The sequence below is a fragment of the Magnolia sinica genome, chromosome 3 (assembly GCF_029962835.1).
Source record: "Magnolia sinica isolate HGM2019 chromosome 3, MsV1, whole genome shotgun sequence".
Taxonomy (NCBI): Eukaryota; Viridiplantae; Streptophyta; class Magnoliopsida; order Magnoliales; family Magnoliaceae; genus Magnolia; species Magnolia sinica.
In genome coordinates this window covers 125,313,167-125,329,596 of record NC_080575.1, presented here as the reverse complement: position 1 = coordinate 125,329,596, position 16,430 = coordinate 125,313,167, and the positions used below count along the sequence as shown (strand labels likewise).

General features: G+C 43.2%; 1 protein-coding gene across 2 annotated transcripts; it reads right to left on the bottom strand.

The window, feature by feature from the left end:
* Positions 1 to 4,399: 4,399 nt before the first annotated feature.
* Positions 4,400 to 16,006, bottom strand: LOC131241172 (uncharacterized). 2 transcript variants are annotated; one of them, XM_058239884.1, is made up of 5 exons: positions 15,925 to 16,006; positions 15,602 to 15,742; positions 5,004 to 5,076; positions 4,833 to 4,888; positions 4,400 to 4,691 (listed from the first exon to the last, which is right to left on the bottom strand). In XM_058239884.1, exons 2-5 carry the CDS (start codon positions 15,667 to 15,669, stop codon positions 4,571 to 4,573), a joined length of 318 nt encoding a protein of 105 aa, XP_058095867.1. In that variant the 5' UTR covers positions 15,670 to 15,742; positions 15,925 to 16,006; the 3' UTR covers positions 4,400 to 4,570. The 2 variants fall into 2 exon arrangements, with proteins under 2 accessions (XP_058095867.1, XP_058095868.1); XM_058239885.1 differs by having other exon boundaries at positions 15,602 to 15,717; positions 15,933 to 15,994.
* Positions 16,007 to 16,430: the final 424 nt, after the last annotated feature.

Genomic DNA, 16,430 nt, shown 5'->3' with positions numbered 1-16,430 from the left:
GACGCCCACCATTAAAACTCTCTTAGGAATATCATAATGTTTATATGCCATCCAACCTGTCCTCGTGGTGCCTGAGACCTCTATAAAGAAAAGCTAAAAATATTAACTTGATCTAAAACTTTCGTAGCCTCAAGAAGTTTTTAATGATGGCCATTTAACCCCTACCATTTCTTGTGGATCATCTCATGTTAGGCTCATGCTCTAGAATAAGTTAACAGAACCAAGGATAAAGTGGATGTAACACACACATCATGATAGGCTTCACAAAGCTTAGTGTTACAGAAATCTCTAGTAAGCCCTTTGCTACGGTCAATCCGCCCTATTGTGTTGTGTTGAGAAGGGTAAAAACATTATTTTACTAGAAGATATCTTTACTTTTCATTGCATGCCTTGCATTTTATATGCACGCATAAAATAAAAGAAAATACCAACTCAAATATAATAGGGATCCAAAACTCAAGTGAATTAGACCACACAAAATAATAGGGATGGAAATGCAAGCCATCGAGGCTTTCTTACGGTTAATTGTGATATTTTATGTCATTTAACCTATTCATAAGATTATTCTCACTAGAACGAAGGAAAAGTGTGAATATCAACTTGATACAAAAACTACAATGGGTCCAAAGTTGGGCATTCAATCCCCGTTATTTCTTGTGGTACAACTTACTTGAGTTTTAGATATCTCATGTTTCCCTCAGGTCAAATGGATGAAGCAGGTATAAATGTAGGGATTCTAGTGACCAGATTTGGCGTTACCTTGTAAAGTTGGAGCCATTTTTTTTTTCTGTTTTTGCTAGATTGGAGGATGTGCAGTATACTCCAGTTTTCAGTTGGGAATATGGGCACATCGTTCAGCCATCTAGACCATTGGTCAATTGGGAACACAGAGTATCCACCCTAAAAATAGGCCCTGATTGGAAGATCCTAGCAACAATGAATGGGCCGTCTCTATTGAATGTGAACCGTTGCCTTTCTCTTCTCAACCCTTTATTCGACGGCCACAAATTGAAACAAAAGGATGGTCCTAATGCAGAGGCGTTTGAGGAATCATTCATGTATGATAGGTCCAACTCGACAATTAGGGGTGATTTTTTTGGACATCTTTCAACCACCATCGTGCCCCGCCACATCAACGATTTGGATCACGATAATGTGAAGCATACATATACAGTTTGTCCGACCGAGCAAATGAGGCCCATATGCGTGCAAGATTCAATTAGTTCATCAGCAATCACCGAGCGAATATGTGCTATGGCCCAAAAATTGAGATGATCTGGTCATTTGAGTGGTCTACGTGTGTGGTGAGGGTGTACTGTTGGTCTACTGTACAAGCCAATCCAACCTGAATGGACGGTAGTTTTTGGACCACCGGCGATGTTTGGAATTATTCACAGGTTTTGAATTCGAACCACGATTAGGTAATACAGAGCATTAGTATATTGCATCGGACAATCGACGGACTATTCCAACAATAAATAAATAAATACATCTTCTCCAAACATTAATCCCGACCCTTGGATTTTTAGCCCTACATAGAGGACTACTCCAAAATTAAACAAATATATCTTCTCCAAACATTAATCTCAACCCTTTTGATTTTTAGGCCTACATCTCTATGTATATTGCACGATACAGAAGAATTCGAGGCAAAAGATTATCTATAATAATCAATCAACCAAATTGCATAACTAAAATGAATAATATCAAAACAGTACCACTATATCGTTGCGCTAGCTGAAGAATCAAGTTAATCCACTGGTCAGGTGGGCCACAATTTGCAATATATATATATATATATATATATATATATATATATATATATATATATATATATATATATAAAAGGTTCGATGAGCGCGACCTCACGATAAGCTCCCGCGAGGTCGAGCTGCGTGGGCCCCACCGTGATGCATGTCGACCATCAACACCGTGCATTTGATGGGCGCCCTCTAAATTATGGGATATCCCAAAAATCAACTGTATACGGAACTCAGGTGGGCCATACCATCTAAAATCATGTGAAGACACCATTAAAACATATAAAAGCACTTGGTGGGGCCCACCTGAGTCTTGAATGCTGCTGAAACTTGGTATGAACCCTCGTACAAGTGTAACACACATAATGGATGGGCTGGATTTGCAAACCACATCTCGATGGGCCCAAAAAATGAATATGAATGTTTTAATGGTGCACGGCCCCTCCCCACTTCTGTATGTGGTGTGGCCCACACAAGTCACGGATTGACTTGATTTTTGAGACCTAGGCCCACGATGGAATGGTGCATCTGACTGATGGAGTAGATGTTCGAAACGCATCACAGTGGGGCCCACACAGCTCGACCTGATGGGACGGACTCGTGAGGTCGAGCGCATAGTACCTTTTCCCATATATATATATATCTCTCTCTCTAAAAACCCTGCTGAAGTTTTTTAACCCATTCATCTGTTTCCAATATTGAGGCCTACATGCTGATTGGATCAGATTTTATTTTCGGCAAAACGTGTACAGATGCTGCCTTTGCTAGCTTATCAAATGTACCATTTGGGGATCCAAACCGTCCATATGGTGGGTGGATGGGATATATCCCCAAAATTATTGTCTTAAAATATGATTTTTGGCCCCTGTTAAGCTTACATCATTGATTGTAATTTCTTACATTCCATCCAATGGCTAGCTTTGTCTCATACGTGAGATATTAAGGTACGTTTGGTGGCATTTCCATCAACAATCAGAGAGCATGCAGGAAAGCACATTCACCACCATCGCCTTTACCATGCACGAGAATGTTTTCCTTGGAAGGAGTGGAGTTTCACCGGTCCTGGATGTCTCTCAAGCAGACCCAGCACTCCCAACTCTTCTAATGCAAGGCGACTGGGATGCACAAAGAACAGTAATATCATTGCTATATACAAGGCAAGTACCCAGTCAAGGGTTCGAGTATCCGTGGTGAAATTCCACTATGGCGTGCGTGTGTGGGGGTGTGTATGTGTGTTTAAAATACACACACACACACACACACAACGCAAGCAACTTCTGGAAATTTCTGCCCCACTGTTAGTTTACACCCAAACACGGTTCTAAACAGGCTTTAAATGAAGTGAGGATATTTTGAGAACAAGAAAATATAACTGATGAACATTGTGAACTTCTATATCCACGATCCTGTGCATATAAGCATAAGCACTGTGCATGGAATATCCTTTTGGAACCTTAGATTCACATTGATGCATATGGATGCTGAAAGGGAAATGCGAGAAGAGACTGAGCCATGCCCCAGCAAAGCAAAGGCCTTTCTCAGCAGCTCAGGTCAAGAAAGAAAGAGCTGATTTTTATTTTTTATTTTATTTTATTTTACTTTCAGAAAGACCTGAAGTTGTATGCTTATTCAGATGTATTGAGAAAACAGAGAAAACAAAATGGCCAAACATACATATTTTGAGTTTTTATGTCTTGTATGAGGAGGTTCCAAGTTGCAACTAGTTCTATTCTACATCACAGATGACTGCTTTCTTATATCATAATGTAATATAACATTTTTGGAAACCATGGATACCATGCCAAACAGTGGAGAGGGAAAGTGTTTTCCTTGGATGTGCCAACTTGTGCTGTTCAGATAGCAAAGAAAGGGTGGATTCCACCAAGCAAGCATTACACTTTTCCATAATTTGGATTCTTGGCACAACAAACTAGGTGAGTTTTGTGAGAAGAATATGGGATTTCCACCTGCGGCCCAAACAAGGACTCAAAATTGAAATCCATATTTCAATATTCTCACGGAATTCATTATTGGATAATTTTTTATTCTTTTCTTTTGCCCTGAATTTCATGTAACCAAACATGCCTGTAGAGAAATGCTCTGGTGCTCTCAAAGCACTTGAGTGATGGTGCTCCTAGTTGCATCCGTCCACGTGGACAGTTTAGTCAAACGATCTGAACTGTCTATTAAGTCCATAACATATTCCATGGATCACCAAGCAAAAAAAAATTACACTAATCAGATGATCTAATCCATCCATGATTTGGCCTTATTTTCTATAGTCATCCTTTTCCATGACATTGATGGGATGGCTGTGATTACCTAACAAAAGTGATTCTTTAAGGATCATATGCAATCCATGATGAACCCCAACAAACAGATGGATCAAACTGTTCATTGGTCCCATTTTTGTGTAAACAATCTTGATTCTCGTCCATACTAAGGACCATTGATCAATGGTTAATATTTGTTGGATTTGTGTGATGTTTGCATGGTAGCCCCTGAAATCTGCATTGGACCTAATGAACAGTCTAAATCAATGATTGGACTATCAAAGCCTCCCAAAGCAACTACGAGCACTATAATTTGTAGTGCTCTGAGGGCACTGGGGCATTTCTCTAACTAGTGATCAGAACTAATGAAATCAAATACTAAAACTAAATTGATTGTGATATTTGGCATAAAATCTTACAGCTACAGAGTACAAAAGCAACAATTACCAAAGCTTCAGGAAGATTTCTTGAATGTATATTTTCGTTATGATGCTGCTCAGCTGGAAAAACAATGCCATTAATAGGAAACCCATTGCCTCAACTCAGCGCTTCTTGCTGCAGCCCAAATTCTTCAATGGTTTTTGTGGCGAGTGTCAGAATATCTACAAATGCGCTGAATGATGCTCGCAGGAACCTTGCCTCCACTGCCTCAAAATGACTGAATCAACAAGAAAACATACAAACAATGAAGGACACTGGGGTGATAAAAATGCTGCTTTTGCGAAGAAGAAAGAGCTTAGTTCTATTCAGATTGGCAATGGAAATGTAAGTATGGCCATCAATGAGAAGAAAGACATACACTATTAGTCTTCCATCAGACAAGGACATCTGCCTCTTTACTTTGTCTGGTTGCAACTGCAATTGCAAAAGAGTCGAATTAGAGAACTAATAAATCTTTTTGCAAATGACTGCTTGCATGCAACTCAAAGATAATTCATGAGAAACATTTGCATGTATCCAAGTATCTCACCTCCTTGTCAACAGCTAATGCTGCAAGGACTATGGATGCATTTTTCTCAGACCCGTAGTCCACTTCAAAGTCACTGCAAACAAATTTCCAGTAAGATGCAACAGACGGACCATATTTTCCACTACATGGACATGAGATTCAAGAAGTTGAAAGATGGGTACTCAATGCATTTGATAAATATGGAATAAAATTAGAGGTTTGCCACACATATCTTTACATGCTGCGTATGTGCGACACTGGCAAGTGTGGTGGATTTCTGAGTGATACATAAAGGTGGCCCCCACCACGAAGATGATCGTAGAAAAACATCAGGATGGTCAACTGATCAGGTAGGTCACACATGTATGCTGAAAGTAGACATTGGGAAAGTTTTTCCATTTTTTAACTGTCTTTTCTTTTCATGTACCTGACAAGTAGACCAGCCAGATCTTCAAGTATGTTCATTTTCAGGGGTGGGACTACCTTATGCACCACTCAGATGTTCCACAAGGTTGCCAAGTTGACAAATGTGCTGTGTATAAAGGTGCGTATGGAGAGGGTACCTGTGGGACTAGCAAACCTCATAAAACAAATCGAATCGATGAAGTTTCAGGCACCTTAGAAGAATGTTGTAGCAACAATTAGCCAAATATTTCTCAAATGTCCAAACGACCAACTGATATCTAAGATCGGATAAGCTAACTAATTATGGATTCTACAGGATGTTCTACAGAATGATTTCATAGAAATAATTGGTAGCATCTAAATTCAGTATACTGTCGAAAAACGGAATATGGTTGTATCACCAAAAGTGCTCTTCACATTTTTTTCCCCTCTAAAGCCTTGGTGGCTAAAAATAAATTAATTATTAAAAAAAAAGAAGAAGAAGAAGAAGAAGCCTTGGTGGCTTCTGGTTGAGACCACGTGTTTAGTCTTTCTACTACAATGCAAGATAAGGTGATGGAACCATAGTTCAGACTCATTGGCATAATGATACGAACTTGTAGCAGGAAGGCCAAAGTCCTGATAACAAGCCCCAGATGCATTTAGTTTTGGTCTTCCATGTCTAGAGCTTACTTTAATTCCTAGATGCGGGCACATATCCCAGCACTAATCTGGGAAATGTCTTGAAAACTTTAAATTCCTACAGACAGGATTAGAAAAATCCTACTGATTGCTGCTCTCCAGTCATTCGCGACCAGCAGGGGAGAAAAGAAGAAGAAGAAGAAGAATTTTTTCTTTAGAAGGTAACTCCACAAAGATGATAAAGAATCCTCAAGTACAATGCTTTAGATGATCACCTGCAAACAGAAGTATGATACAAACCACAAACCCAATTTGGATGCTATCAGATTTTATTTTATTTTTGTTTCCACTTTTGGAAAATATCACATAATTTCAAGGGAAAAATGATTGTAAAGAATGGGTTGTGAGCGACATTGACATACAGCCTCCTATCTACAAATATCCAACTTCTGACCATGTTTGAAAAAGCAGACAGCTCGATTAAGTTCATCCTTGGGAAAATAAAAAGGCTGGAACAGCTCAAGAAATAACAGCTCTAGTTTCGATAACATCTTCAAATTAGTCCTTAGAAGAACGCGATGGTTGTGACGAATGAATCTGACGCCGAAGATGAAAGCGAAGACGGTGACGGTGGAGAATTGATACCAACAAACGGAAAGACGAGGCTAGCGTTAAACGTAACCTAAAAAAAGTAGACCCAGAAAAATCTACGAACGGCGAAGAAGATAATGAGTGGACACAGGTTCATTCCAGGAAACATATACGGCCACATCAGGGCACTGGAAGAGGGAAATACGACTCATATCCCACTCTCTTTGTCAAAGGCTATCCATTTGGATGGTTCCCTCTCAATCTCGAGAGAGTTTTCGGCCGGGCGGGAGCAGTTATGGATGTCGTTATGCCCCGGGACAGAGAGACTGGTAAATACCGAGGATTTGCGCTGGTTCGAATGAGCAGTGAAGAAGAGTTGGCTCGGGCTGTAGATATGCTTCATGGAACCAGCTTCTGCGGTAATAAGTTGCTGGTGCAAAGGGCCCGCTTCAGGCCTATCCGTGCTATCTCCCGGTCTAGCTCCACCGGATCCTCGCTCCTGAAACGGGCCCCCCTCAAATCTTCCATACCCCCCAATCCTTCTGTTCCAGCTCCTTATAAGCAGGATCTATCTTTTAAAGAAGTGCTCATAACTTCCTCTACAGCTCCCTCGCCCCAACAATCGCAGAAGGAAACCTCAGAAGAAATAGCCTCAGAACCAGACGAGTTAAAAGAGAATGGCTCCAAACCAGACCTGATTCCATCATCAGTAGAACCTCCGATTATTATTAATGAAAAATCTATGGCCACTTACAATAGTTTTCTCAGGAGGTCTTTGGTGGCGATCACGAAACCGGGGTCCACTATTGAAGCAGTTAGGAGAAATGGATCAACGAGTGTTGCCGCTATCCATTATCTCTATTTAATATCAAGCCTATCGGCTTCAACGAATTGTGGATCGACATTAGCCCTGAAATCAATCTGGACATGCTGATCATGGCAGGGTCTCTTCACAAAAATGGCCCGGTCATTAAGATGATGAGGTGGGAAGAATTTTCAAGTTTTGGGATGGAAGAGATCTGGATTCTTATCTGGTATGTTCCTCTGGAACTTTGGCATGCAGAATTTTTTAACAAGGCAGCATCGCGTATCGGCACTCTAATTGAAATCGATACCAAAACTCTCAGAGGGGACGAAATGGGCGTCATTAGGGCCAGAATCAGGAGGAAGAAGGGTGACCCTTTGCCTACTCACATTCAGGTCAAGGTAGTGGGGAGAGATTTCCTATTACCAATCCAAAGGGAAGACCCGCTTGCCCCTACCCCTCGCTAGGGCGACATCTGGAGATCCAGGCAGCCTGCGCTGCCATCCGCAGATCGGGAGGTAGCTCAACCCCACTCTGGATCAAAAGAAGGCAAAGGAGTTCCAGATCAGATGCTCCACGGAGCACCGATTACTGATGAAAGAGCAGTCACTTTGGTACTCTGCAGAGCACCAGACCTAGCCGCGACTGCATGTATGGAAAGGAACGGCCCATGCAGGGCCTTTGTCAGAAGCAATATAACATGCACGGTACGTCATGATGGGTTGGCTCCCAAGGCCACGCGTCCTCTCCCCCTTCATCCAGCGGACACGAGGCACCCATCTACGCGTGGGAAGACGATCGAAGACTCACCTGTTGGCATCTGAGTTTGAAATGAAGAACCTAGAAGGACTCAAATACTTTCTGGGAATTGAAGTCGCTAGATCAAAGCAAGGTATATTCTTATCTCAGAGAAAATATATTCTAGACCTTTTAACATTGGATTGCTAGATTGTAAGCCTGCAGATACTCCAATAATTCCAAATCACAAACTTGGGGAATATCCCAACCAAGTACCGACAGACAAAGGGAGGTACCAAAGACTGGTAGGCAAGCTTATTTATTTGTCTCACACGCGGCCTGACATTGCGTATGCAGTAAGTGTTGTAAGCCAATTTATGCACTGTCCAAGTGAAGATCATATGAGTGTTGTCATACAGATTTTAAGAAATCTGAAGTCCTCCCCTGGAAAGGGTCTCATGTTCTCAAAGAATGACCACCTAAGAGTAGAAGGGTATACAGACGCAGATTGGGCAGGGAGCATCATGGATAGGAAATCCACCTCAGGCTACTTCACCTTTGTTGGAGGGAACTTGGTTACTTGGAGGAGCAAGAAACAGAAGGTAGTTGCACTATCTAGTGCTGAAGCTGAGTTTCGTGGAATGGTTAAAGGGCTATGTGAATTACTGTGGCTTAGAAGACTGTTAACGGAAATTGGCTTTGCTCTTAACTCCGAGATGAATTTGTTTTGTGACAATAAGGCAGCAATTGATATCTCAAATAACCCCATACAGCATGATCGGACGAAGCATGTGGAAGTAGATCGACATTTCATCAAACAAAATCTCGATGCGAAGATCATCCGGTTTCCTTTTGTGAAGTCTGAAGACCAACTAGCAGATATCCTTACGAAGGCAGTGTGCAGTAAAATATTTTACAACTCACTAGACAAGTTGGGACTCATCGATATATACGTACCAACTTGAGGGGGAGTGTTTGCGTGAGTTGTCCTTGAGCTATTGAAGGGAGGATCACATGTGGGAATCATGCACTGCAATCCCTCAATTTTTAGGGTCAACATCGAATCCACAGTTGTAGCCTCAATTTTTGTAGTCTCTGTATATATAAACGGATCTTGTAATAGAAAAAATATATGATTTTATTTCATACCAACATCACCGACTCCAGCCGTGCCAGTCGCTTGTGTCGGATTGCTCAACAACACGTGTAATCGGCACCTCGATGTTACTCACCGTATCACGTCTTCACAGGACATGTGTCCCACAATCAGGATCGTTTCTTCTCACCGAGCCACGCACCCCAACCCCCCTCCCAAAGTAACTGATGGATGTATCGGCTGCATTATCGATCTCGTCAGTGATCCTTCAATCCACGTCTCAGCAGGTTCAGACGATCCAACCCACCCGCCCCTCACCATCTCCCCACATGCCCGTAATCGATGGCAGATACGACCATCACTCCATCCCAGCATCGAACTGAATGGTACTAAGGCCTCATCCCTCTCAACTCTCAAATGCCCCTCACCCCCTGGTGAGACCCCCACTCCTCGCAGTGGAGACTCTCCCCCCGTCCTGGAAGCAGATCCGGTGGACTGGTTCTTCGATCACGCATGTCCTCCCTCTGCTGTCTCCTCTCTGCCAGAGGTCGCCTTAGATACGTTTCCAGGGCAAGCTCTGGTTGAGATGTTTAGAGAAGATAATGAAGGGGATATCCTGGAGGCAGAACCCCTTCAAATTCGGGAAACTCACAGCAATGTGGAGCAACCCTCCAGCATTCTCCTTCTCAAAGGTCCCGATGAGACCAGAGCCAATTTGATTCACACTATCTAGCGAAAGAAATGGATTCAGGAAGCAGTGGGCAACGTTGGACGAGCTATAGAAGTGTCTTTTGGGGATCACCCGGAAGACTTCATCTTTCTCTTCCACTGCATCGAGGAGCGCGGCCGTCCGCTTCCTCAGCACAGGACTCCGAGGAAAACCCCAATTAGATTGCTCAGCAATAGGGAGCTCCAGAGCCTGGCTCTAACCTCGCCTACCATCCATCCTTCCATTGTTCACTCTCGGGCGTATTCAGATCGGGGTAATTCAGTTCCCAAATGAAAATCCTTTCCTGGAATATCAGAGGAGTCGGGTCTAGACGCAAACGGAGACTCATTAAGGTTACATGCAGTAGGAGCAAAGCAGATGTGATTTGCCTACAAGAAACTAAAGTTCAGCACTACAACGATAGATTGCTACGATCTATCTGGACCCCGACTCAAACGCAATGGGTCACCCGGGATGTCTTGGATCCTCTGGCGGAATCTTGGGGGCCTGGAAGACCTCCTCCTGGATTCTGAAAGATAGTTGGAGCGGATCCTTCTCTCTATCGGTAATCTTGCAAGACATCTCCTCTGAATTTATTTGCCTAATCTCTTCTGTTTATGGCCCAAACCAGTATTCCCAACGGGAGGAGTGCTGGATGGAGTTGAGCTCTGCTAAAGAGAAGTTCGACGGTCCTTAGTGCATCGGAGGCGATTTCAACATTACCCGTAGGGCTGAAGAAAAATCTACGGGCGACAGAGTCACGGCGGGTATGCGTTGTTTCTCCCAGCGGATAGAAGATGAAGCGCTGGTCGACCTCCCTTTGCTGGGAGCAAAATACACCTGGACTAATGACAAGGTGTCCCCAATCTTAACCAGGATCGACCGGTTCCTGATTTCGTCCGAATGGCTCGACCATTTCCCCCAAGTTGCGCAATCAGCCCTCCCCAGAACTACGGCTGATCACACCCCGATTATGCTGGCAGTAGACAATCGAAATTGGGGTCCTAAACCTTTCAAATTTGATGTAGCGTGGTTTCAGTTAGAAGGTTTTAATCAAATGGTCGAGGAATGGTGGGCGGGCTTCTCGAGCTCTGGCTTTGTTGGCTTCAACCTCTGCAACAAGTTGTGAATGCTGAAATGTAATCTGAAGGCCTGGAAGGAGACAGAGGCAAAAAATCGAGAGGCTGAGCTTGTGGGCATCATGTCCGAGCTCAAGGAGATTGATAGGGATGCTGAAGGCGGGCAGAATCCCCCCTAGTCTTTTCTCAGAAGGATTCAGCTGACCCAGGCCCTAGCAGCTAGGCTTAAAGAGGAAGAAATTTCTTGGAGGCAGAAATCAAGGTGTAGGTGGATCCGAGAGGGTGATAAAAATACGTAGTTCTTCCACCGTATGGCTAGTGAAAGAGCCAGATCGAATGTTACAACCAGTCTAATGATAGAGGGCTCTACCACAGATGACCAACATCAGATATCAGAGGAAATCGTCAGGTTCTACACGGACCTTTTGAGGAAAGAAGAATGGAATAGACCTTCCCTCGACAATCTGCCTTTTGCCAATCTTTTTGAAGCTCAAGCCGCCTCTCTGGAAGTTCCTTTCTCAATCTCTGAAGTGAAGAAGGCTATAGATGATATGGAAGGGGATAGGGCCCCTGGTCCTGATGGGTTCCCAATCGCGTTTTTCCAACGATTTTGGGAGACAATCAAAGACGATGTCATGAAATTCTTTTCTGAATTCTACTTGAGAGGTAAGCTGTCCAGAGGGATCGGGGCCTCTTTTATTGCGCTAATCCCCAAATGCCAGGGAGCCCATACGCTATCTGAGTACAGGCCGATTAGCCTGATTGGAGGCCCTTATAAGATTCTTGCAAAGGTGCTGGCTTCTCGCCTAATGGGGGTCATTGGCTCGGTTATTTCTCACCATCAAAGTGCTTTCATCCCTGGTCGCCAGATAATGGACTGTGCCCTTATTGCGAATGAGGTGATCCACTCCAGATCCATATCCAATCGCAAGGGTCTCATCTATAAGCTTGATATCCAAAAGGCGTACGACCACGTCGAATGGGAATTTCTACTGTACATGCTTCAGAGAATGGGATTTGGCAGTAGGTGGTGCTCTTGGATTACAGAATGCGTGGGCTCCGCTACCTTTTCCGTCCTCGTCAATGGCTCTCCCAAAGGATTCTTTCACAGCTCCAGGGGTCTTCGTCAAGGTGATCCGCTATCCCCTTTCCTATTTCTGGTGGTGGGTGAGGCCCTATCCCGCATGCTCCTAAGGGGCCAGGAAGAAGGCCTTACCAGCGGCTTCAATGTGCAAGGGATGCCCGATCCAATATCTCACATTCAATTTGCCGATGACATTCTCCTACTCAGTGACACTGACCAAGCCAAAGTAAGCTACTTACGCACCATCATTCGCTGTTTTGAAGCTGTTTTAGGTCTCCGAGTCAATATGTCCAAGTCCACCATGTTGGGGGTGAACATGGAGGCAGCCGAAATCAAGACCCACGCTGATTTTTTCTGCTGTAAATCCAACTCCCTCCCTTCCGCCTTCGTGGGTCTTCCCTTATGCATAGGAAAGCCCCCCAAGAGATCCTGGGATATCATCATCGATAGGGTCTGATCCTATCTTGCCATCTGGAAGAGCAGGTACTTATCTCTAGGAGGACGTTTAACCCTTATCAATTTAGCATTGTCTAACCTCCCGATATATCACATGTCGCTGTTCAAGTGTCCGGCGTTGATCGTTAAAGCCCTCGACAAATTATGAAGAGACTTCCTCTGGCAAGGCAAATCAGATAAAGAAAAATTCAACCTAATGAACTAGAAGGTCGTTTGCAGCCCGAAGCAAGATGGAGGAGCTGGCATAAAGGACCTAAAACTCATGAACCGCGCCCTCCTGGGTAAATGGATGTGGAGACTCGGGAATGAAGATGGGGTCTTATGGAATGACCTGATAAAGAGCAAATATGGCCGATCTACAGGTCTACAGGCGGTTGGTGGACGAACAACAGTTGCACCCGTAAGACGTCTATAATATGGAGGGATATCCTCTCCACTTCGCCGGAAATCCTCAGAAGCATCTCCATGATTCCTGGTAATGGCACCAGAACTCAGTTCTGGCTAGACCCCTGGGCGGGGATAGACACTCTCAGCATAAATTATCCTAACATATTCCGCGTTGCCAAGAACCCCTTCAGCATGGTTGCTGACTACCTATCTTTCAAAGGCAGGAATCCAGTTTGGAACATCGAATGCAGAAGAAACCTTAAGGATAGTGAGACTGATGAATATGTTGCTCTTCTCAACCATATCTACAGCTTAACGCTCAATGGCAACAAACCTAATCGATTATCGTGGCGTCCGGATAAACAGGGCAGATTTTCAGTTAGATCCATGTACGGCCTCCTAACGGCTGATCTCCCTCCTCTCACTGGTCTCCCGCTTTATCAGGGCTGGTACTACTCAATCCCTCCCAAAATTGCAGTTTTTGGGTGGTTGGTTGGAAATCAAAGGGTGCCCACCGTTGACAATCTGAGAAAACGGGGAATGATTCTTCCCAATGTCTGCCTTTGTTGTACGGCCAATGAAGAATCGGTCAATCACCTATTCATCCACTGCCCCTTCATCCACAAGATTTGGTCGGGTATTCTCCATCGCTTCAAAGTGCTATGTTGCTTTCCAAATTCAACTGACAGCCTTCTCTCATTCTGGCACGGAGTTAAATGTGGGAATCGTAGGACTCCTCTTTGGAGGATGGCCCTATTAGCGGTTTGGTGGGCTGTTTGGATCGAAAGAAATGATCGGTGCTTTAACGACAGAGCTAATTCGGCGGACATCATCGCGTTTAGGGCAATCCAGTTTGTGGTCGAATGGGCTTCCCTCTCATCCAAGCCTATGGACTGTAATTTTGATTTCCTTGCTGTGTAGAGTCGGTCTGCTATCTCAGCAGTGCCGTGCTCTCTCTGTTTTTTGCAGTTTTTTTCTCTTTTAAAGAAAAAACAGCTCTGAACTTTCCTAGAAGAGTAAAAACTTTAAAGACTGTCGACTCAACTGACTGAGGACCACATTGAGTCCAAGTTCAAGTCCGCGTCTGAGTCAGCATTTACTATAGATTACATGTCAATGAAACCAAGGAAGAGAATGTGAGAACCAATATAACTAAAATTATAAATGATGGAAAACAGTTGCAGTTACATCTTTGTTATATGTCAAAGAAACAGCATCAGATATGACAAGCATGTTTGCATAGGAAAATTTCAGGGCCTGCAAGCAGCTATCAGAAGGCATAGAAGGCAGAAGCTGCGGTGGGTGGCCAATTGCTTTCCTGCTCATTGTAGCTTCCCGCACCTTACTTCATGCGGAAATAAAATGTGCATAGTTTAAGGTGGAAATCAATTCCAGTGTGAGATGACCCCTCTCTTGGGTAATGCCACATGTGATCCTTGGGAGTTTTTATGATTTGCATGCTATAAGAGTCTTTGTTAATTGCATGAAGAGTCTTAATTGAGTGGAATCTTTGATTATATGGGTCTTAGTTGTCATTGTGTGGGAAAGATATAGTAGGATTTTATGAGTTATTACCTGGAGAAATTTTAGGTAAAGGAAGCACAAGTTGGTTTATATAAACAGGGTGTACCTTATACCTTTTGAGAAGGAACTATCAATAACATTTGAACTTGTCATTCTTTCTCTTCCAGAGATTAAAATGACACCTCCATTGAAGGAGACACTCTCCCTCCCACTTCTTCTCTCTTCTTTTTCATTATCTGTTGATTAATTTGCATGGGTATATCCACCGGGAAAAGTCCATATCACAACGCAACCATGTTTTCTAAAGACACAAAAGCAACCTCAGCTACAAGATTGAGCGTTGGAAGCAAAGGTTATGGTCCATGTATTCATTTCAACTATCATAAGCAGCAATTTCTAAGTGTACAACAAGTATTTGAGAATTGAAAATTGAAAGATCATCGAGTCGGTAACTGTAATTACATTATAGTTAGTGCTCAACAATGAGATCTGTAAACCACACAGAACGGTTAGGCTATGTCTGCATTGACGATTGCATAAAGGAAATGGTCACTCCCATTCACGATACAGGGTTGAATCAATCCATCATGAAAAAAAAGGTTGCATTGGCTGATACAAGCCGATACCCTATATCAACACTGTTATTTTTTTATTTTTTTTTGAAAGATGACAATATATTAATATAAAGGAAGAAGAAGTACAGAAACAGGAGATGGGGCTGATACGGCTATAAAAGGGTCATTATGAAAGTTTTTATTATCAATTTTCTCTCACTTTTCCACTTCTTCATTTCAACAATGAAGGAAGCTTATAAACTAACTTTAAACTAGAAAGAAGAAAGGGTAAACCATCAATATTTCTTTCATTTTTACATTTCTGTTTTTACTGTTGTATTTATACGTCAGGACCCTATTCCAGTCATCAAATCATGCTTGATTTGTGTTCGATTCGGGCCAATTTGGTCGACTTTCAGCAACTCAAGATAATATTGCTCGATATACAGCATTATTACCAAAGAATGGTCCAGTATACAAGCAAATACATTTCCAAAAACAACCAAAGGGAAAATAAAGAGAAAATAAGCAAAATGAAAGAGATTCAGATAGAAATAAAGAGAATCTCACCAGATATATTCCCATTCAGAAGGAGAGGCGGTTTTTCCATCAGCCGCGTCGGAAACGATCGCATCCATCACAGGTCCGGTCGTCCACTCTCTCCCCTGTCTCTTCCTTCTACTTCCCTGCCGTGGAGTCCGGAGGCGGCGCGTGGGCCTGTTTGGATGCCTGTGACTTGGGTAAGTGGGAAGTGACTTACAGGGAAGTCACTTACGGGTGGTGTTTGGGGGAGAAAATTCACCTGTAAGAAACTAACAGCCTGTAAGTCACTTACAGGCAAATCTACCAAAAAACTGCAGGGCGATGGGGGTGAGAAGTCACTTCCCTGTAAGCCACTTACAGGCTCAACGGTCAGATTTTTAAAAAGAGGGGAAGATGGAGAAACGCACTCTCCCTCTCTGCAATATCTCTCTCTCTCTCCCTCTCCCTCTCTGCAATCTCTCTCTGTCTGCAACGACCGCCCACCCTCTCTACTCCTCCCAGACAATAGGGTTTGATCGCAATGTTTCCTTTTTTCTGCTTTGAAAACGGGAGTGGATCAGGTGTTACTCGTACATAGCCATGCCTGTGCACTGTACGTGCGCAACTTTCCACACGTGCCATGGGCCTCTAATCCGAACGGTCCATGTGATGAAACATCCCATTAAACCTCTACGGGATAATTTTCACTCCGATATAAAACTCTAGTGGGCCATAAAAATATGATATAAAAATTAAGAGAGAAAACGAAAGTTTTGTATCAACGTAAAAGTTGGGCTTGGGTTTGCATGGGGTGCTTCATCACGTGGAATATTTAGATTTTGGACTAACACCACGTGCTATGAGTTCTCAAAAAACT

Bases quoted from the DNA above. Each gene is read 5' to 3' on its own strand.
- LOC131241172 (XM_058239884.1), bottom strand. From the start codon at position 15,669: ATGGATGCGATCGTTTCCGACGCGGCTGATGGAAAAACCGCCTCTCCT. The intron at 5,077-15,601 runs GTGAGATTCTCT...ATTTGTTTGCAG, and splicing joins TCTGAATGGGAATATATCTG to TGACTTTGAAGTGGACTACG. The intron at 4,889-5,003 runs GTGAGATACTTG...TTGCAATTGCAG, and splicing joins CATTAGCTGTTGACAAGGAG to TTGCAACCAGACAAAGTAAA.